Here is a 21,911-nt window from a genome sequence, read left to right on the forward strand (position 1 = left end):
GATCGTCTTACAAGAAACATATATTGTATATTCAGCATTTTTAAAAAATTCAATTATTTATTTTTTTTAAAGGAGATTCTAGAAGCTGGGTTGAGCTGAGAAAATATTAAATACTCTACCACTTATCGATAATTATTTAGAACAAGGAGACTCTATATACCTTCGCCCAAAGCGAGATGGAAATTTGAGGACTGGAAACAATTTAAACTTATATTATTAATTATACTTTTAAATAATAATTTAAATCCGATATTTCCAATTTTTCGAGGGTAGATATATAGTAATCGTTCGTTCTAGTGGGTGATTTTATGTTAAATCAGGAGAAAAAATTCGGATGTAATTTTTGTACGAGATGTTCACTCTAATATTTTACTTCATGAAAACAAACATGTAAACGGTGAACTCATCACTATTTTTTTGTTTTCAAATGACATGTTCACATGAACATGTCGTATAAATATACATGAGAGTGTTTCTAGATCTCTTTGTATCATATGATCAACCGAAGAATCACTCTGGTGGTGATATAGGTAGTGTAATTGAGAGAGCTTCTAAGGAGAATTTCTCTATTTTTCGTTAACAAATTTTAAAATTTTATTAAGAAAAAACTGAGAAGTGTTTTTTAGAAATTTTCTCAAACACTGTCAAAATGCTGGACCTCAAGCGAGTTGACTTAAGGCGTGGAATAATGGATGAGAATTAAGAGCTTCAGGCAGGACGATTGACGCTGGAATATGTTGCATATGTTCAACACATTGTCAGGAAACTCAAACGGTGTCCATGCTAGTGGAAGCCTCTTCGAAGTAGTGGTTACATAATTTCCAGAAATTTGAATATTATCAACTATCAAGGTTCAAAGTTAGATAAATAAATCAGTCAAAATCATTAGATTCTGTTCATGAAAGTTAAGTTATTGCATGTGATTATGTAGTTAGTCATTAATTTGAGACTTGCTTTACATTTGGAAAGAAATTTAATTTAAGCTATGATTTGACACAATATATCCCAGGTAAATAATTGCAGATCATATTGGAAGGATGAGGTCTCGATCGTCCCACGGCGAACATGCATGTTGATGAAATATTTTTGTAGCAAATACATAGCATGCTTGTTTGAATCTTGCTGGTATGGAGTGCTTTGTGAAGTTCTTACTGAATGGAGATTTTGAATCTCTATATATGCATTAAGGAACATATTAATTTATATATGTTTGTTAAATAGGATATCATAAAGTCTGAGATTTGAGATTTGATGAGAGTCTTAATTAAGACGTTTAATTTGATGTAACTTGAAATGAGGATATATATATCGATATTCTATGTTCTTGACTTCTTGCTCTATTGATCATTAAGAAATTCCTTCAATTGGTTACTTCTGCCAACATTTTTTCGGACTATATACCCTGTTACACCGAAGTTTATATATAAAGTGCGATTTACATGACTTGTGTAGATTGCCAAAATATATATTATCGTACAAGAAATGACATGCTAATTAATTTGTATCAGCTGGTACTCTTAAAGGCATTGTTTGGTTTGATGTATTATTAATATATGTATAACTTATCCCAATTAATTTGGCCTTATTTTCGTCATATTATTTATCTATTTATTAATTAATATTTTTACATCAATTAAATCAAATGAATTATAATTTATTCATCAAATCAAATAATGTATTAACTATTTTTTCTTATTTATTTTTAATTTACATTATATTACTTATCTATGGATTACTTATCCTATCACTCAAACCAAACGGTAAGAGAAACATATTAATTATATACTTCAACAGTATATTAATTACTAGAACATTTGCGACAATGAACATGCATATTAATAAAACGAGCAATGCTACATGTACAACAAATTTTGTACAACAAATCTTACAACACAATGTAAAAATTATATATATTAAAATCTCACGATAAATTGAATACAAAATCTCACGATAAAATAGCAAATCTCACGATATAATTGCTGTAAATATCGTACAATTAATTTTAATCATTCTATTTTTAGGTGATAAACCATCGCTTTATTTTAAGGTGCACAGTTTACATTAATTTTATATAGGGAAAAATTGCGTTTTTGGTCATGTTTGTTTGTCACTTTGCGATTTCAATTCTTTATATTTTTAGATTTCAGTTTTAGTCTTTATTTTTTTGGAAATTTTAGTCATTTTTCCGACGTGGCGCTGACGTGGCACCAATGTGGAGCTGACGTGTACAGTGTCACGTAAGCATTTTCGAATAAAAAGGACCGGAATTGCCAAAAATAAGAACATGCAGGATAAAACTGAAATGTGAAAACATAGAGGACCAAAATCACAAAATGTCAAACATACATAAAGGACTAAATTTGCAATTTTCCAATTTTATATATATGTACAATCCATTTTCATGCACGTACAATTGTCTTTGTCATTAATTGGATATTTGGTCCATGATCAGTTTCTTGATAATAAAATGAACGATGCTCTTGTAATTTGTTCTCAATTTTGAATCAAATCAATATAAAATTTATATATCATGAAATTCTCCAAAAACATCTAAAAACCCTGCTTGAACCCCAATTTTTTTTATTTTTTATTAAAAAAAAAATCAGGTTTCCATATATCAGTGGATGCGATAATGATCAAATTACATATATATGAACAACTTTCACATGCATCGATCAAATCTTGAATCTGAGATTTAAGAATTATTATTATAGACAGAAATCTTGAATCAAGAACACCATATATATGGATGAATCTCAAGATGTTAACTTCATCGTCATAATATGTCATCTGATATACTAGCTAGCTAGCAACCCAAAAAAGAACATCGATCGTAAGAACAATTAAATTCATGCAATTCGTAATATTGTACGTTTCAGATTAATTCCAACAAAATTAAACATGTACACAAATATATGTACGCACTGAATCAATGCAACAAATTACTAAAGATTCTTGAAATTAATTACATGATCGATCATCAGAATTAATTAAAGTACTACATATATATATCAACATTAATATTCTAGTGGCGGCCGGGGATAACGTAGGCCACAACCACCGTAACATCATCGTATTTGCTTACCTCTATGTTCTTGACTTCTTGCTCCTGACCCAAGCTGGAGGCGATGGTCGATATATCCATATTGTTTATTTGCTTACCTCTATGTTCTTGACTTCTTGCTCTATTCATTAAGAAATTCCTTCAATTGGTTACTTCTGCCAACATTTTCTCGAGCTATATACCCTGTTACACCGGAGTTTATATATATAGTGCGATTTACATAACTTGTGTAGATTGCCAAAATATATATTATCGTACAAGAAATTAAATGACATGCTAATTAATTTGTATCAGCTGGTACTCTAAGAAAAACATATTAATTATATACTTCAACAGTATATTAATTACTAGAACATTTCCGGCAATGAACATGCATATTAATAAAACAAGCATCAAACAAGGACATATAAAAACACCCCAATTTTTTTTTATTTTTTATAAAAAAAAAAATCAGGTTTTCATATATCAGTGGATGCGATAATGATCAAATTACATATATATGAACAACTTTCACATGCATCGATCAAATCTTGAATCTGAGATTTAAGAATTATTATTATAGACAGAAATCTGCTGACAAATATATATGGATGAATCTCAAGATGTTAACTTCATCGTCATAATATGTCATCTGATATACTAGCTAGCTAGCAACCCAAGTAAGAACAATTAAATTCATGCAATTCGTAATATTGTACGTTTCAGATTAATTCCAACAAAATTAAACATGTACACAAATATACGTACGCACTGAATCAATGCAACAAATTACTAAAGATTCTTGAAATTAATTACATGATCGATCATCAGAATTAATTAATTAAAGTACTACATATATATATCAACATTAATATTCTAGTGGCGGCCGGCCGGGGATAACGTAGGCCACAACCACCGTAACATCATCGTATTTGCCCCCGAAGTGCTTCAATCCGGCCTCGTGGGCGGCGACCGTAAACGGCGTGCATTTGTTTCCATCAAAAGAGATCTGTCGGGCAATCTTAGCCAAACTCCAAGCCACAGACTCCGGCTCGTTCTGTTCCTCCGCCTCCACGCACACCCGCACCACTTCCTCTATTTCCCCCGGAAACATGTTGTCGAAAAGCCCGTCGGTCCCGGCGACTATGAGGTCGTCGCTCTCCACTTCCACCGCCATCTCCTCCGCCACGTCCGGCGTGTCGCACCGAGAAGCCTTCCCCAACTGATACGGATGGTTGAATTTGCGCTGCTGCGTGGCCGAGCGGTAGACTATCTTTCCTCCTCTTATGACGACGAATCCACTGTCTCCAACGTTCACCGCGCGGAGGGTTCTGCCTGAGAGTGTGAGGATGCAGGCGGTGGAGGAACCCTTCGCCTCCGTGTTCGAGAAAGCTTCCGTGAGAACGGACTTGAGGTCTTCGACGGGTCCCTTGCGGCGGCGGTTCTTGATGGCTGCCACCACGTTGCGCATGAGCTCTCTGGAGTAATCTCCGGCGTCGATTCCTCTCCTGGACCATCCGCCGACGCCGTCCGCCACTCCGATGGCGTTGGCCGACTCCAAGATGAAATGGGAATCTTCGCCGAGGGGTTTTGAATCGTCTTCTTTGGGTAAGCAGAAAGATCCGGCCACCATCGACATCACGGGATCGTGTTTGCAGACGAACCTCTTGATTTTGCGTTCTTTCATCATCTTCATGCTGTTTTGTTTTCTCTCCTGAAATTTGTAGGTTTATTTACGTATGATTTATTTATTGATTATAAGAGTTAATGTATATATGTGGATATATATTGTATTTTACATGCTTGCATATCAAGATTTCCCCGAAAATTTCCATATTTAGATTACAAGCAGTTATATCTAATATCTATACATATCATTATAGCAAGATTCCATATTTATTTATATCAGTATTAGTTTCAAAAACATTCTATCCTATTTCCTCTTTTAATTTTTGAATTTCCTTTTGGATTTTATCCGTTATCAATTTTTGTTAAAGTATACGTGAAAATGTTAGTTTTAATTAATTTTCACATATAGTTATAATTAGATGAAATAACATATGTTTCATGAAATAAAAAAATTTAATAATATCATTTTACTTATATAAATTACGATAATTATTTTTAATCACGCAATGTGTATGCTTATTATTTCACTTGTTTGTTTAATTGATGCGCCAACTCAATTAATTCAAAAAACTAAAATAACTTTTTTCAAATATTAGTGTTCAGCTAGGACAACAGATTTAATTTTATGGTTTTGATGTAGTCGATAAATTGGCCAACAAATTTAAATCATGATTTAAGTGTACTATACAAAAAAATAAATAAATGAACCGAATATTAGAATATATACGTAAGGTTCAAGCGCCGGTTTTTAAATATATTAATAATAAATATATATAAAATCTTAAAATCAATCGATCAGTCTACATGCATACTTAGTTCGTCAACTGAAAATTCGTCGAAATACGTGAATTAAAAAAAAACAGCCGAAAATCAATCAATATCAGTCTATATGTGATTTATTTAAAAATATTCAACAAAAACTTAAAAGATGCACACACAATAGCACAGAATGATTGTAAATATTTACGTTCTGCTTAATATTAAATGACTTGAAGAGTGGAGCTTATATACCCGATTTTTCCAAGATTTTACTAGTGTTTATTAAATTTTTGAAAACCAAAGATTTTTTTTATTATCTATATATATATAATGGAGCCGAGCACGGTAATTATTAAATTAACAAGTCATATTGCCGGGGACCATGATAAAACAAGTCTTTCTTGAGGTCAATTAATTATTAATCCGTGGCTAGGTTCGGTCAATTCCCAAGCCTAAGGTTCGGATCAATCATGTCCTTCGGCTCGGACGCCTACTCAACTACCGTCTACTGCTGCTTCTGCTCTGAATAAGATCCAACGCTCCATTGCTATAAACTGAGAATTCGATCCCATTGAACGGTATAGTGTCTGCAAGGTGATGTTTTTGGTCTCGAATCCACTCAATTTCCTGTTCAATTTCAGATCTGTGTCCCTCTAATTTTCGTTTTTCAGTATGTTCATTGCGATCCGAGTTTGTAAATTTACTTCTTCTTTTTTTTTTTTCTTTTTAGATTCAGAATCTGGATTTTGAAGTGCGATCCAAGGTCTTCGAGCTAAAGATTGCACTTCAATTTTCATTACCTCAACTCAACCCAAATTAATGTTTTCTTTTTATAATTGTATTCTGCTTGATTTAACCTGTTTGCCAAGCGGCTTGATTTTTTTTAGTGTTTTTAAATTGTGTTTGCTTGATTCAGGTGGTTTTAATTCGAACTGCTGAACAACATGGCTCTAGTGTCTGGAAGAGGTTCCGTGCTCAATCCGAATGCGCCACTGTTCGTACCGGCGGCGATGCGGGAGGTGGAGGACTTCTCTCCGGAGTGGTGGAACCTGGTGAACTCCTCCGCTTGGTTCCGAGATTATTGGCTCAGCCAGCAACAGGGGGATGATGTTCTTGGTGAAGTGATGGATGGATTCGATGGAAACGAGGTCGTTGAATTCTTGCCGGAGAACATTGATGTCGGTGTCGATGAAGATATCTTGACCATGGAAGCCCAGTTTGAGGAATTTCTCCAGTCATCTAAGACTCAGATTGAGAGCAAGGAAATGCCTGAAAATGGTATAATACGCCCTCAAAATCCCATTTTTGTTCTTCGAAAAGATCCACCCATTCATTAATTTGATCTTATAAATGCATTATATGAACCGATAAATATTGCATCATCTTCTTGCAGGATACACAAACAAAACTGTCAAAATTTTCTGGTTGTACATGAGTTGGAATTTTCATTTTCCTTCCTGTAGTTAAATTTTGGCACATGGATCATGTAATGTATATTTTATGAATGATATTATTTACCAGGTTTTAGCAAGAATGCTGGAGCACTCATCAAAAACACGAGCATGACAATACAGAGAAGCCTGAGGGAGCCTGTGAAGCAATGGGATAAGCCAGCCAAACATGTCGTTAGCCCCAAGTTCAGCCCCCGTTTCATTCAGCAGCCACGCTGAACTGAACGGTGTGTTTGTGTGGGTTTCAGTCCATATTTGGCTCAGCAGCGGTCTCTGTTTCTTGTAATCTTATGTATAGAACAAGGTTCCAAACCCTTGTACTTGGTCTTGTTCACAGTTTGATGTCCTTTACGTAGTGTTGTTCACAGTTTGACTTCCGTTTGTTTAGCTTTAAAAAGAAGGAATTCTCTACGTGGAGAAGATATTGTAGATATGAAAAGGAATAACTTAAAACGATTACAAGTCATTCTGTATTTCGAGTGTTTTTCTTATTATTATTTCAAATTACTCGAACAATTTGATTGGTTGTCGATGTCTGCATTTAAAGTCCTCATTTACGAAAGCAATCTTGGTATATAAGATTGATAAAATGGTATGTCATGGTCCATGTTCATAGACGGATTGAGAGGCGAAACCAGACACAAAATAGCTACTTCAACGAATAGATTTTAAGTTTACTATAAGAACAAAAGAAAACCAAGTGTGATATCGTGATTTGAAAATTATTACGCTAAATGTTCTCGACTGGTGTTAACTCTGGTTCAATATAAAGCAAGACTTCTGGACTGGTAAAGCCTTCTCAAAATAACGGATCAAACTTGACCGGTTTTCTTTTCAACTTGGAATATCTAAATGCAACTCTGCTCTCTCCTCTTCTTCAATTTTCCTTGATTTAGCTTCAAGTTTACTCTGATTGGCTATTGCATCAGATATCGCCTTTGGAAGCCAAAATCCAGGGCGTTCAAGAAATGGAGCTCGATCAAGTACCAAAGGTTCACGCAAAGTGATCTGGATGCCATCGTATGTCCACAAACTCAGGTTTGCTTCGCCTTTCAATCCCAAAGAGAACCAACCTAAGCCTGCTACTGCTATATCAATGCTGTTCACATCCCAGCTGGTTCCAGATGCATTGATGTCTCTACGTTCCCAAGCTCCCAATTCAGAAACTCGGTCTGTACCAATGGGTGGCTGAAACAAAAAACAAACCCGAAAAGGTCAAATTATTTGGTAGGCACAGTTCGATGTATCGAGTGGAAGTACCATTCATATTAAAGGTCAAAGTGAATAACACATTTAAATTTTAAACTAAGAACTTTTTATTATCATTCAATTTGATGAAAAGGAGCAAGGACAAAGACAGCAAGCAGCTGGATAAATAAATTTTAAGTACGACTGATGATTAATAAGGAAGGCGTAGCGTTAAAGGAGAATCAGTTCAGATTGCCAAGGGATTTCACAGGTCCTTTTGGTCTTGAAGAGCACGCTAGGCAAACCAATTGACTGAAAATACAAATCATTAGGACCACGGGAAGCTGAGCTGTAGAATTTGATAGAGAATTATGTTAATGAATTTGGATACATTTGAATATTGAGGATGAATAATTTTTATACAGAAAGAAAGAATAATTTGTCCAATCTTTGTTCAAGCATTAAGGTTTTGCATATTTCTGTTGGGCAGTTTCTTGTTTCGGTGTAAGTTTCATGGAGCTGATGCAGTAAAAGCTTCTATTTATGTGGGTCAGAGTCATTACCTGCAGCCTAATTCCAGCATGGTTGCTCTTGGTCTCTTCAGCATTTTCTGTCTTTCCCAGATGAAGAGAAATACTTGGCGACAAAAATACTGTCACGTAGATTGTATCCACAGAAGCTTTATCAAGATCGAGTCTAACTAAGCCTCCAACATGTATTGCTTGACCTGCCTGCATATGTTACAATGATTTATTATATCTAATCGTTGGGTTTACCCATCCATTTTTGAGAAGGGCGGATAATATTAAAAATGCTTTAAAAGAGTGAAGACGATATGATTGAAATGCTAGAAGAAATAAAACAAGGTCGTTAATAACTTGCCTTTATCCTAAATGTTCGAGGTTGAAGTTCTTTACGTATCTCAGCCATTTTCTGCTCATCCCTGTTCAACCTCACGGACATTAAATATGGATGTAAAAGACCAGGAGTATCGTACATCTTTGCTTTAGCTGATAGTATTCCTCCAATCCTCAGAATCCCGAGGGTTGTTCCTGGAACAGCAGCTTCTGTAAGTTTTGTAATCTTCACCCCTTCTTTCTTCGCAAAAGAATTTATCAATGTTGACTTTCCAGCATTCTGAGCCCCAATCACCCAAACATTACCTCTAGGCCCAGCTAAGTCCTTCACAAAAGCCAGCAAATTTCGCACGCCCAAATCCTTTCGTGAACTAACCAGATAAACTCCACTAAGTTTAGGTGCTCCATTAGCCTTAGCACGGTGTCGAACCCATCTATCCAACCGTGTAGGCGAAATTTGAGATGGGAGAAGATCAACCTTCGTTGCCACAAGAACAAGCTTAGGCAAATTTTTCCTTAGCTTAAAACCATCTTTCCCACCTTCAAATGCTTTGAACAAGGACCTAGCCGCACGTTTAGGAAATGACCCATCAAAATCAACACAATCAACAACCATAACCAATACGGTAGCATCTGCGGTCCCTGTAGGTTTCATCAACCTCTTACTAATCAACTGATCAAAGTCAAAATCAGGTATCAAATTTTCTGCCACTTGATTCTTCACCTGCCCATAGTTTCTAAGCGAATGGCACCTTGCACAAACCGTCACTTCCTCCTTCTCTTTTTGAGCATCCCTAGCCATTCTTTTCCTCTCGGCCTTCGAAACCCTTTTCCTTTTTCCCTTTTCTATTGTCTCCTCAGTAATGTTACCATAACCAACACCAGGTGGAGTAAAACCATCTAGTTCTTTCAAATAATCATCTTCCACATCTTCCAACTCCGATCCAAATTCTCCTGATTCCCAATCAACTTCTTCCTCTTCACTATCATCCAATTCCCCCACAATATCATCCTCAAAATCCTCATCATCTTCTTCAAACTCGTCAAAATTCTCAATCTCCTCCTCGTCATCAGCTAGCTCTGAAACTTCTACTCTTTTCTGATAATATCCAGGAAGATTTTGGTCTTTATCTTGCATGAACACTCCACAACCAGGGCATAAAGGCCCATAATTCTCATCTTCATCTCTCCCTTCACTCAAAATTAAGCCTTTATCGCCTTTCCTAAAAGTCCTCACATTCTTTTTCTCTGTTTTCTCAACAATTGCTTTACTGTCTTTTACTGCTAAAACAACAAGCAAATCTTTCTTCTTATATCTGTCTTTCTTTGTTACTATGTGCAGGTCTGAAAGAAAATGATTTTGGATGATGGATTCTATCAACTTAGCAAAATGCAATAAACAAAATAGATTCCAGGGAAAGTAGATTTACCATATAAAGCCTTAAATCTTGACAGACATCTTGATTCAAACTTGTTGATCAAAGGTTGGTTGATGTTGAGATTGGTGATACTTGAAGATAAAGAATTCATCGATAGCAAACATGCCATTTTTGTTGCTTTATCCCTTTGTTTCTCCTTAAATCATGTTCTATTTGGCATAACAGGGATCAACGAGAAGACACGGATAAACAGAGTTCTGAAGGAACAATCAAACAAATATATTAATGAAATGGGTAAAACCCGAAGTATTGGAGAAATCTAGTTTGGTGGAGCAGTTAAAAATTTTGAATCATTTTCTTCACGTCGTGTGGGAAGCTAAAAGTATCTACGTAGAAAGTTCAGACTTCAAACGGAGTCAAGCGCATAAATAATTCAACAAACAATGTTATTATATTCCATAAAAGCTATCCAGTTACGAGTCTACGACTGTATCATTGTTCACACAAAGGTAAACGGCATTGTAATTGGCAGAAGTAAAGAATTTCATGAAGTATGCGGTACTCGACTCAACGATAAGGAAGGAAAAACAAAAAATGTTTACATAAATATATTATACCAATTTACTTGATGATGTTCAAATAATCCACCCATTTTACAATTGAGATAAGAATAGTTAAAAGTTCACTTTCTATTAAGGCATATACATAAACATATACTATGCATACACAAGTGTCATGCGCGGCATCATACCAATAATAATTCCATCCTCCCATTTAAACTTGTCACACTTCTTCATTGAATTAAAAGTGTAGGAAACCCATTAATTCAACGATGCAAACAAGAAACCTCCTGAATTCACGCCACTCAAAGGACTAACCTTTTAAAGAACAGCAAAAATTGAAAGGGAGATTAGCTTGTTACTCCATTGAATGGAACTCTATTCCATCAAAGCCCCTGTCGCACAACCCTGGTTCACTGAAAGTTGAGAGCTTGGTCGATGAATGGTGCAGAAATGGGTGGATTATCAAATGTTTGAAGCATACAAACTCAAAGAAAAAAAGTGGTCTTGAAGGTGCAACTGACAGCAGGTGACCCGAATCTGAAGAAAAGGTTCTATCGGAGAAGAGGATACACACACACACATATATATATATAAATATATAGATTGGAGAACGTATACGTTGTGAAGAAGAGGAGAAGACTGGAGAGAAGACCGAAGAGTGTGCTTCCCTTCCCTTCCCTTCCCTTCTGTCGCGAAAAGATAATGAATTACCTGATTGATATTAATATAATAAATATAAAAATATATTAAAAGAATTAATAAAATTGAGGAAATTGAAAAAATTTATTTTTGTCGGATTGATTAAACCAATTTACTTGGTTGGGTTTTTGGATATTTTGTAAAATGAAAAAAATTATAAATCTATGTACAAAAAAAACTTTTATAAATTAATAATGTTGGGTTCATGAAATTTTATTATTATAGAGGTATTGATTAATTTAAATTAATAATATAATTTTTTAAATACTATATTTTTATATTTAACTAATATATAGTAATTAAATTGATGTATGACTAGAATTTTTCGTATTGTTTAGTAACAAAATATTTTCCATGTTATCCATGTGAAAATAAATATGTTCACAATAGCAAAGTTTAGAAGAAATTATAGTTAATGCAACTGAAAATATTAGTGATGATCAAGTTAAAGATGATACATTTTTTTTAGAATTAGTTAAGTAAAAGGAAATATTAGAGAAAACAATCATTCATAATTTGTTGTCATAGTTCCAGAATGTAAATTTTGGATGCAATGAGAAAATATCAGTGTTCTAAAAAGCGCGAAAAAACGTCGATTAAGTGCGATTAAACGTGAAGCGTGAGCAAAAAGCTTCGCTTTGGACAATAGCGTGAAAAAAGCAGTCAACCTCTTGGTTGACCATATTAAGCGAAAAAAAACGTGAAAAAGCTCGAAAAAAACGTGAAAAAACTCGAAAAAAGCGTTAAAAGCTATAATTTTTAAAAAATAATATTTAATTAAACTTTTAATTTTAATTTAATATTTTTAAATTTGAATTTTATTTTAAATGATAAATATTTAATAATATATATATTTTTAAAAAAACATTTAAATACATCAAAATTAAATTTGTATCGTATATTTCCAATTTCTTTGCGACTAAAAGATGAAATATGATCTGACATAGACATTTTACTCTAGATAATATTTTGAGACTTACGTTTTTTTATAACTTCAAAATTTGTGTATTTATTCTTAAAATCTTTAAATTTATATGTTATTTATTCTATTAATTAATTTAATATAATTAAAGTTATAAAAAAATGAAAAACGTTTTTTCACGCTTAAACTTGTTCTAAATTCGCTTAAGCTTTTAAAGCATGAAGCTTGATCATGACGTTTCGTCACGCTTCACGTTTTTTAGAACCTTGAAAAATATAGAGATAGAATTATATTTCAATCAGATTTGATTTAAAAAAACAAATAAATAGTTTTAGTTATATACGATATTGATGAGACCTTATATTTGTAAAACAAAGATCTTTAGGAAATTTCTTCTATTATCAATATTTAATCGATTTAATAAACTTACGCGAGTTGGAACTGGAAAAAAAATATTATTTTAAATAAATTATTAATGCGGAGAGGTTTTACTGTAAACCTAAACTTCAACTTTTTCGATTAATTTGGATACAAAGTAAAAAATAATCGATTTTTATTGTCTAAAATAAATTTACAAGTTGTAATGTCAAAAAAAAATTTATAACTATAATTTTTATCAATATATTTAATATGATTTAGTATTATTTTATCATCAATTTTTTATTTAATAAATAATAAAAATTAAAAAATAGTGATATTTAAAAAAAATAAAAAAAAGTTTATAATAAAAAATTTTTTTTTTTGATCGAGAGTTTATAATAATAAATCTTAAGAACCTAGGTTTATTACAAAATCTAATTGTTTTTGTCTTACACGTGTCGTATGCTGGATTTCACACTTCTGCAGAGCTTCTACGTGGTGTCCAAGTACAAGAACAATGATCAGTACAAAAAGCCCACAAATTATATATAATTTCAATCCAACGAAGCAGATGACTATGGAGCCCAAATGTAGATCCTTGGAAATGAAATCTTCACTTCCATGGCAAATTCTTGATTTGGTAGCTCACTTTCTCGACCCCAAAAGCCTGGCAACCGCCGTCTGTGTATGCAAATCATGGGCCATTTCCATGTCCTCCGACCATCTCTGGCAACCTTTCTTCTCCAGCCGCTACCCCTCGCTCGCCAACCTCACCAACGCCGCCATTTCCTCCGCCGTATCATACCACAAACTATACTCCCTTGGCCACGCCTCCGAGAAGCGCCGCCACCAGCCACCCCCCAAACCCGGCCTCTCTCTCCGGCATCTCATATTCTCCATCGACATCCGGAACCCCAAAGAATCCATCCTCACCGTGGTGAAGCCCGGCGGAGAGGTCAAGCTGGACAGAAACGGCAGCATTTTCCGGTTCGACATCGACGTGGAGACAAGTACATCGGTGGGATTCGAGGCATTGAATGGCTTGAAAATCACGTGGAATGTGGTGTTGGAGGGGTTTAGAAGCGTGTTTACGATGATGGATTGCGAGGGAAAGGGTAGCAGCTTCGTGATGGGTTTGGAAGGGTGGTTTTCCAAGGAGCTTCCGTCAGCAGGGTGTTGCTCCGGCGGCGGCGCCAGCGGGTTGGTGGTGGATTTGAGGGTGGGGCTCCGGGACTGCGGCGGGAAGGTGGCGGTGGAGAAGATGAGTTTGGGGGTCTTGAGTATAGTGAGTTGGAGATATGTGAGTGTTGATGAGGTTCTTAGGTACTTGCAACATTTTCTTTTGCCATCTAACATGTAACTTGGCTTATGTGCAAGAAACCCAAGTAAATGTTAATTAATAAATAGTTCTTGTACTAAAAGTCATAACGATCTTATATATTAGTCCAATAAAGAAGCGAGATTGAATTAAATTAAAGCGTATAAAAAGATCAGAAGATATTGCTTCTGCTAGAAAATATGTAGGGATGACATAATCTCCGGTGGCAAAAATGTATATATAATGCAAATAGCAAGTTCATGAATTATACAAATCGATGTATCTTTCTTGAGACAGCTCAAGGTTTACTTAATCCGGGCAAAGTTCCTTCCTTTCTTGCTCAAGAACAGAAATCAAACTCTTCAAGCAAGTTTCCACATTTCCGCCAACGCCTTTCGGCATCAGATTCTCAGCAATATCAGCAGGAGTAATCTCGATTTCTGCTAACAGAGCCTCAATCCTCCCAAACAAATCATGATCCTCCAAGCGAAGATAATTCTTGGCCAAAATCTTGAACCCTTCAAAGCTACAATATGATAGCTCGATGTGTTTGTCCATTCGCCCTCTTCTAATCAAAGCTGGATCCAATTTATCCACATGATTTGTCGTGAATACTATAAGTCTTTCACCTCCACAAGCTGACCATATCCCATCTATGAAATTCAAAAGCCCCGAAAGAGTAACATTGCTAACGTTCTTTACGTTATCATGAGGTTCCTCTTGCTCATGTTCTAATTTCTTGTCCCTTTTCTTGCCTCTCTGCCCTGTTAAATCTACGGAACAATCGATGTCTTCGATCACGATAATCGACTTATTAGAAGTAGAAATCAATAGCTTCTTAAGCTCTGTGTTATCTTTCACTGAAGTTAACTCAAGATCATACACATCGTACTTTAAAAGATTAGCCATTGCAGCAATCATGGTGGATTTTCCAGTCCCCGGGGGACCATAAAGAAGATAGCCCCTTTTCCAGGCCCTTCCGATCCTTGAATAGAAACTTTCACCATTACTGAATGCCAATAAATCATCTATGATGTCCCTTTTCTTATCCGAATCCATTGCTAATGTTTGAAAAGTCGCAGGATGCTCGAATAAAACATGGCTCCAAGAAGCTCCATTGTTGGTGTAAAGCTTTCTCTGCCTGTTTTTCACCCTTATAGCCTTGCCCTCTTTCATCACATGATCCAAGTAAAAATTTACGATAAAGTCCCTATCTTTTTTGTGAAACTTCAACTTGTAATACCTCTTTTCATCGTTAATGTGTTGGAAAGACAAAGTCTGGACCTTGGAAATGTTTTTACCCGAAGCCCACCAAATCTTGACTCCCCTGTAGGCATCAGCCACTTCTTCATTATCGTCCATGGTGAGCACCAGTGGGTGGCTGCTGTTTTTCAAGACATCCGCCTTCATCCGCCGGGCCTGGGCGGAGGAGATGGAGCTCAGGTAGGTCTCGATGGCGGAGTAAGCGTCGCTGCGCATCAGGCGTTCGCCGGTGAACTCGTTGAAGGTTACTTGGATGTACGGAGAAAGGAAATTGAAGGCTTTTGCGAAGTGTTTTTCAAGAAAAGCTCTGAGTTGGGAAGGGACATATCGTTCAAGAATTGCTCTTGCAAACATTAGAGTTGCAATTAAAGATCCCAATTGTGTAAAGATTTCTCCCATCTTCATTTTCTTGGTAATTAATTATTCATTCGAAACATTTGAGAAACAAATTGTAAATATATGATATATGTATAGTCCGTGTTTGGCTTTATGAAATGTGGATAACAAATTCTCAGGACAAATGTACGTATGCGTTTTGTTGTGTGTTTTTCTGAAAATATATATTGTTAAAAGAAAATTATTAAGGACGATGTAACTTAATTGATTATATTTATTTATTTTTGAATAAGATATTTTATTGTAGATATAGAATTATTTAAGAATGTATCATGTTTTATAGCTTTTTATTTGAAAACTTTTATTGGAGAATGTAATGTTTTTGCTTGATTATATTTTCTGAGAAAAAAAAAGAGATCTTTTAACGTATATTATTGTATTATTTAGTATAATCTATTTTGCTAAAACGTGAAATGATTATAAAGTATTATTGGGATGGATGGAAATCACGTATCAATTGGTATAATCATAAAATATTTATGAGATGAATTAGGTCCTGGTTTTATGTCTATTGTATAAATTCATGTTATTCTAAAAAAAAAAAAAAAAAAGGAAGATATTCATGAGCTCGATCTGTTTTCTATTTTCATGGTAATAATATAATGAACTGAAAAATAACCTAAAAAATAATTATGCAATTCGACCTAACGAAATGCCAAGCAATCCCGTAGAATTCAACTCTTCTGTCTCAATTTGTTATAATTTTCAACCTCTTTTTCATGTTTTGCGTTTGGACGAAATGAATAGCACTATACGTTTTAAAATCATTAATTTCAATTATATTTGATTTGAATAAATTTATGTTGGGTGAACTTTCAAATTCATCCATTGCTAATTCATATTTGATGAAACAATCATAATAATGATTGATAGATATGGAATACACTCAATATCATTTTAGATTAATTCTTCAAAAATCTTCTCAAATCAAATACTCGTCGAAACGTAGTATTATATACCAAACAACATTTTAATGATAAACCATGTTATAAAGTTTAAAATTTCCAAAATTAATTATAAAAGTTGTGTCATAATTATAAGAATATCAAATTTTTTAATGGAGATTATCATATATATATATATATATATTTATTAATATCTTCTACATAGTAGAGAAGGTAATATTTAATTATCATTATTAATCAACATATAATATGATTAATTAATGATAGAGATAATAAAATAGAAATTGAGGGTACATAAAGTGTGATTTATAAGTATAATCTATGAAAAAGTAAAAAAGTATGTTATATTATATTTATATATATATGACGCGTGTATGCGTATATGATATATAAATTGCGTCAGATTATTATTATATTATCATAGATTATACAAAGAGATGACGTATACGATTTGTATGTGCATGAGGCGGTGGATCAAACTAAAAAATATACGTTATATCACTTGTTTGTTGATACTTGTCATCATCTCAACCAAACAAGTCACAAACGTGAGACACTATATTAGCATATTTCTTGATTCGTGTTGGATCCACGTTTCATTTGCCGTTGTATTCTGAATTACATTGTATTCCATTGATTTTCCATTATAAACATATTATTCAAATAAAATCATTTGTCATATATATACTTATTAAATAACACACAATATCTCGATTAAAGATAACATGAAATTTTTCCACAACATGAAATCTCGAATAGTTTAAGCTACTAAATTTTCGCACTCAAACAGCAAATAACATATATTCCGTAGATTTCAAAATAGCATATTGATAATATTCTAAATGATAGATCTAATGTCACATGATTTGTCACGTTAACAATATATAATTAATTACGCTTATGTGTAAAAATACGAACCGTTGAATGTATAATTTGGATATTACGGATATACTAGGATCTCATTAACCATTTATTCAACAACCCAAAAAATATATGATAAGAAACTAATGATCTTTTAAAACACTACTATATTTTGAAATGGGAGTTGATATTTACACTCCATTTTTGTTATTTGCACCCCACTTCTGAGTAAATTAAACACATATTTTACACATGAAGTGTAGTGTAAATAACACAAAATGGAGTATAATATATCAACTTCCTTTTGAAATTTATAAATTAACATCCGACAAATGAAGCAAATGTGTTAGATTTTCAAAATATTGAATTACAGCATACTTTTAGTTTAAAATGAAGAATTTTATTGTTTTCCCCGATATTTTACACGATTTTCCCCTGGAAAGCTTGGAGACGAATGGAACTCTGACCGTGAACGAGAGAAGAGCCAAGAATCATTAAATGGCATGTATGAGTTTCAGCACAAAGATAATTCTATACCACAAAAAATTTACTGATATAAATACAAGAGACATGCCACACTGGAAAACAATACCTACACATACATAGAACCTCCGACAAAATTCGAAAGGACAAACAAAACCGATGCTAAGCTAGCTTATATATAACACAACCACCCCAATATCAGAACTTGTCGTAAAATTTTGGGGGAAACTAGATACTATAATGCGGAAACTCCACAAATATGATACTCATTCCCAAGTTCTATGTAAAGAACAAATGAAATAGAATGAAATAAATTGCACCTTTCCATTCTGAGTTCAGGAGACATGTTTTCCCTTGTTCCATGTTCGCTCCAAACCGATTCCAGCATGATGGGTAACCGGCACACACGAATTATGCGAATTCAGCTTTCTTGTATTGGATCTTCTCACCATTGCAGATTGCTCTCCCCATTGGGCAGCTTTATGCCAACCTTTCCCGTCTTTTGGGAAATCATTCATGCATAGGTCGTTCTTTGTAGCCACACACGTCTTGTAGCTCGATGAGTTTCGACCAGGATTTACACTGGGAAAATAGTGGTCGTGCTGTTCTTTATAAGCTTTATTGTCTGGCAAGATTTCATGCCCCACTTCATAATTGCCAAGATTATTGTCATAATTCCATCCCCATGAGTTATCCCAACCACTTGCCCATGGAATGTATCCTGTTTGCCCGATTCCATTACTGAAATGCCACTCATTCTCCCAGAAACCCGACCATGCAACCGCAGCGTTGTTATTGAATGAATTGTCCCAGTTATGCTCCCAAGAGTGACCATTATCACCGGAATATAAGTTATCCGGTACTTTAACATTCTCTTCCTCGTCTCCCCAGCCAGGGGGCGAGAATTCTTGGGTGGAAACGAGAGAATCACCAAAAAATACAACAGTATCAATGTTTTCCTCAGCATATGGAATTGTAGGTTTGGTATCAAGGTCTAATGGCAGCTCGGGATCAGCTTCCATATCCCATTTTATGTCGTCAATATAAAGGTCAGGATTGGGTAATTCAACTTCACAGGGAAAGCCATTTATTTGAGCCCAGAATCGTTTTTTAGCATTACAAAACGCCTCTTCCCCTGCTGAGTCGTTCCACTTGGCCACATTATCATACAGGTGCGTAAATTTCTTCATTTGCAGTAATGTTTCCCAATCCAGGGAACCGACGACTTTGCAAAATTCTTTCTCCCATGAAGGCACAGTCGGCTGCCAACTGCCTGTAGAAAATAACCAAATGCATCTGTGCAAATTAAATTAAAAAAAATCGCAAACATGACACCTAGAATTGAAAGAATTGTTTATGTGTGAGTAGATGATCCTTCAACGATGGAATATTTTCTTCAATGCATGTCCTAGTAATGATTGGATTCATGGACCAAAAAAATAAAAGACCAATTAAAGACAGGAACAAAGAGTTGGAGAGACAGTGACAACAAAATACAATATCAAATTACAGACGTTGAAACAGGAACATAACAAATACAATCAACTTGCCAAATAGATCAACAACAAATGATCATTGTAATTCTTCGAAACGACAATTTTAACTGAAACGAACCCGTCGTTTTGAGTTTTAAGCATTAATTGCAAAAATGATAGAATCCAAGTATGCATTTCCACCTTCATGCCCTATGCACCAATGCTTACAACAACACGTATTCGAATAAAGACAAATTTACCAGGTATCTGATCTGTTTAACCTCATAATCTTCACTCTAAACATTTGAATGTAAGGAAGAAAATGTACGTAGCTGAGACATTTCGAATATAGGCCACCTACCAAATCAGATATCAGTTAAAAGAAAACGTCTACAATTTTTTTTAAAGTGAAAAAGTGAAAATTAATGTTCTTCTCCTAACAAGAGCTATACATAAATCGCATTCAAAGTTGAAGGGCCTTTCATTTAATAATTGAACCATCAAGAGCATAAAACAATTAAAGATCAGTACTTTCACACTCAACTCAGAAAAAAATTCACATCATTTCAAGATAGAAAATTTACATCAAGACACCCACTTCAATTAAAGTACCAGCAAGGAAAAAAAACGAGAAATCAACAAATAAATCAGAAATCAAAAACGTACCGCGAGGTGGCCTTTTACCCTGCGATCTTCTCCTCGGCACTTCCTGTCTACAGTTATCCCACTTTTGCCTCCTTCGATTCTCCATGATGACAACACCTAAAAATACTACAAAACCAGACATACAGAAATCAAAAAAGTTCAAGCAAGTCAACCGAAAAAAGAAAATTAAAAATTAAAAAAAAAAATAAACTTTTTTCTTGAAAAAAAATGAACCCAAAACCCCAAGAATCAAACAAGGAAAATTCGGTGCCGAAACCGAGAGAAGCAGAAAAATGGGCACCTGAGATTTCGCGTAAAATCCCTAAAAAGAGCCGCACGGAGGTTTTTCACTACTTGTTGTAGAAGACACAGTACAGAGACAGAAGGCGAATAGAGAGTTTCCAAGCAGGGAAAAGATCAAAGAAAAGGGCAGCAAAATAGTTGTCAGAGGATGTGACGGTGTGTGGCAAATTTATTAGGAGCGGAAGGGGTGGGGATCTCCAAAGAGTCTTCTTTCAACCGTTCAAACTTGAAATCATAAATAAAAAAATGTTAAAACTTTACTGTTAAATTCCATTTTTCTCTTTTTGGGAAAAATTTCATTCTGTTAGTTTCAGCCTCGAGTTACTTTTGGCCATAAACTTTAGGCTTTTTTAGGAAAATGGATTTGTTGATTCTTTTTTAACACATGTAAAGAGTAAAACTCTTGGTTTAGTGTAAGTAACAATATTGTATAATAATGAAGTAAGAAAAAGATATCGGATAATCGATATCCATAAATAATTTTTTTTAAGGTTCGAACACACTCGTCTAACATCCAGACTTGAGTAGTTAGCTACATCCCTCATGGTTAAACATCCAGAGAAAAGTAGTGCAGTTATATCGAGAGGTCTGGGTGGAATGTACTAATGACTAAACACTTAATAGACCACTACAGAGGTTTCCAATATCACATGATTAGATACGATCATAAACACTTGTTAATGGATTGAAAAAAGCTAGGAAAATGACGGAGAACAATACGTATATAATCTGCAATAAAAAAAAATTCGCTAAAAAATATAAATCTACAGTAAAAAAGAAGAAGAAGCATGAATTGATTATCGATTGCAAAATGGGCATAAAATTTTAAAATGGTTGAATGATTGACGAATATTGAAGGAAAAAACGAAGCTAAAATTTGGTAAAATTTTGAATTTAAAAAATATTAAAAAATGAGAAGATAAGTAATATGAATTGAAGTGGTTGTTGATCAAATCATATGTCATCAATTAATCACGGAAAAAACACTATACACAAGATAATTAATTATATACCGTCTATCTGAAGGTCTAAAAAATATAATGAAAAAAAGCTTTTGTTTGGGTTCAATATGGGCAACTAGGCCGAAATAATGACAAATAAAAATTTAAAATTTTGATTCTAAAAATTATAATATATAATATTTTTTTGGTTTTTTGAAGGTCCACATTGGGTCATACTAGCTCCGCCCATGTTTTTATAACGATTTTGATATGATATTTGATATTGATTATTATTATTTTGGGTGTTACTATTATGCATAATAATCACTAAAATATACATAATGATTCTTACTATATCGTCTCATAAGTCAAATCTATGTATATCAGACTTTATTCATAAAAAATATCATGTTTTATATTAAAGTATTATTTTTTTACTATAAATATAGATTGAATAAATCTGTTACCACC

The 21,911-nt window shown here is 34.1% G+C and overlaps 6 protein-coding genes across 8 annotated transcripts; 2 read left to right on the forward strand and 4 right to left on the reverse strand.

Moving 5' to 3' along the window:
• Positions 1–3,911: 3,911 nt before the first annotated feature.
• On the reverse strand, positions 3,912–4,739 carry LOC140873134 (probable protein phosphatase 2C 55). The gene has a single exon (XM_073276115.1). It carries the CDS (start codon positions 4,737–4,739, stop codon positions 3,912–3,914), a length of 828 nt encoding a protein of 275 aa, XP_073132216.1.
• Positions 4,740–5,888: 1,149 nt separating this feature from the next.
• LOC140873028 (protein EARLY RESPONSIVE TO DEHYDRATION 15-like) lies at positions 5,889–7,366 on the forward strand. Of its 3 annotated transcripts, none has more exons than XM_073275993.1 (3): positions 5,889–6,025; positions 6,348–6,709; positions 6,953–7,366. In XM_073275993.1, exons 2-3 carry the CDS (start codon positions 6,376–6,378, stop codon positions 7,099–7,101), a joined length of 483 nt encoding a protein of 160 aa, XP_073132094.1. In that variant the 5' UTR covers positions 5,889–6,025; positions 6,348–6,375; the 3' UTR covers positions 7,102–7,366. The 3 variants fall into 3 exon arrangements, with proteins under 3 accessions (XP_073132094.1, XP_073132095.1, XP_073132096.1); XM_073275994.1 differs by having other exon boundaries at positions 5,980–6,101; XM_073275995.1 differs by lacking the exon at positions 5,889–6,025 and adding an exon at positions 6,156–6,194.
• Positions 7,367–7,552: 186 nt separating this feature from the next.
• On the reverse strand, positions 7,553–11,541 carry LOC140873026 (GTP-binding protein BRASSINAZOLE INSENSITIVE PALE GREEN 2, chloroplastic). Its single transcript, XM_073275991.1, has 5 exons — positions 11,185–11,541; positions 10,358–10,563; positions 8,949–10,271; positions 8,634–8,797; positions 7,553–8,070 (listed from the first exon to the last, which is right to left on the reverse strand). Exons 2-5 carry the CDS (start codon positions 10,473–10,475, stop codon positions 7,717–7,719), a joined length of 1,959 nt encoding a protein of 652 aa, XP_073132092.1. The 5' UTR covers positions 10,476–10,563; positions 11,185–11,541; the 3' UTR covers positions 7,553–7,716.
• Positions 11,542–13,427: 1,886 nt separating this feature from the next.
• On the forward strand, positions 13,428–14,210 carry LOC140873135 (probable F-box protein At5g04010). Its single transcript, XM_073276116.1, has one exon. It carries the CDS (start codon positions 13,428–13,430, stop codon positions 14,208–14,210), a length of 783 nt encoding a protein of 260 aa, XP_073132217.1.
• Positions 14,211–14,399: 189 nt separating this feature from the next.
• On the reverse strand, positions 14,400–15,836 carry LOC140873027 (AAA-ATPase ASD, mitochondrial-like). Its single transcript, XM_073275992.1, has one exon. The coding sequence runs from the start codon at positions 15,834–15,836 to the stop codon at positions 14,478–14,480; it is 1,359 nt and encodes a 452-aa protein (XP_073132093.1). The 3' UTR covers positions 14,400–14,477.
• Positions 15,837–18,097: 2,261 nt separating this feature from the next.
• On the reverse strand, positions 18,098–20,693 carry LOC140873267 (uncharacterized). Its single transcript, XM_073276348.1, has 3 exons — positions 20,498–20,693; positions 20,218–20,322; positions 18,098–19,349 (listed from the first exon to the last, which is right to left on the reverse strand). The coding sequence occupies exons 2-3, from the start codon at positions 20,300–20,302 to the stop codon at positions 18,412–18,414; spliced, it is 1,023 nt and encodes a 340-aa protein (XP_073132449.1). The 5' UTR covers positions 20,303–20,322; positions 20,498–20,693; the 3' UTR covers positions 18,098–18,411.
• Between the last annotated feature and the right edge of the window lie 1,218 nt (positions 20,694–21,911).

Source organism: Henckelia pumila, unplaced genomic scaffold (assembly GCF_033568475.1).
Source record: "Henckelia pumila isolate YLH828 unplaced genomic scaffold, ASM3356847v2 CTG_525:::fragment_3, whole genome shotgun sequence".
NCBI classification, from domain to species: domain Eukaryota; kingdom Viridiplantae; phylum Streptophyta; class Magnoliopsida; order Lamiales; family Gesneriaceae; genus Henckelia; species Henckelia pumila.

Bases quoted from the DNA above. Each gene is read 5' to 3' on its own strand.
- LOC140873134 (XM_073276115.1), bottom strand. From the start codon at position 4,739: ATGAAGATGATGAAAGAACGCAAAATCAAGAGGTTCGTCTGCAAACAC.
- LOC140873028 (XM_073275993.1), top strand. From the start codon at position 6,376: ATGGCTCTAGTGTCTGGAAGAGGTTCCGTGCTCAATCCGAATGCGCCA. The intron at 6,710-6,952 runs GTATAATACGCC...ATTATTTACCAG, and splicing joins CAAGGAAATGCCTGAAAATG to GTTTTAGCAAGAATGCTGGA.
- LOC140873026 (XM_073275991.1), bottom strand. From the start codon at position 10,475: ATGGCATGTTTGCTATCGATGAATTCTTTATCTTCAAGTATCACCAAT. The intron at 10,272-10,357 runs GTAAATCTACTT...ATTTTCTTTCAG, and splicing joins AAGATTTAAGGCTTTATATG to ACCTGCACATAGTAACAAAG. The intron at 8,071-8,633 runs GTAATGACTCTG...TTTTTGTTTCAG, and splicing joins ATGCTGGAATTAGGCTGCAG to CCACCCATTGGTACAGACCG.
- LOC140873135 (XM_073276116.1), top strand. From the start codon at position 13,428: ATGGAGCCCAAATGTAGATCCTTGGAAATGAAATCTTCACTTCCATGG.
- LOC140873027 (XM_073275992.1), bottom strand. From the start codon at position 15,836: ATGAAGATGGGAGAAATCTTTACACAATTGGGATCTTTAATTGCAACT.
- LOC140873267 (XM_073276348.1), bottom strand. From the start codon at position 20,302: ATGGAGAATCGAAGGAGGCAAAAGTGGGATAACTGTAGACAGGAAGTG. The intron at 19,350-20,217 runs GTACGTTTTTGA...TATTTTCTACAG, and splicing joins GGGTAAAAGGCCACCTCGCG to GCAGTTGGCAGCCGACTGTG.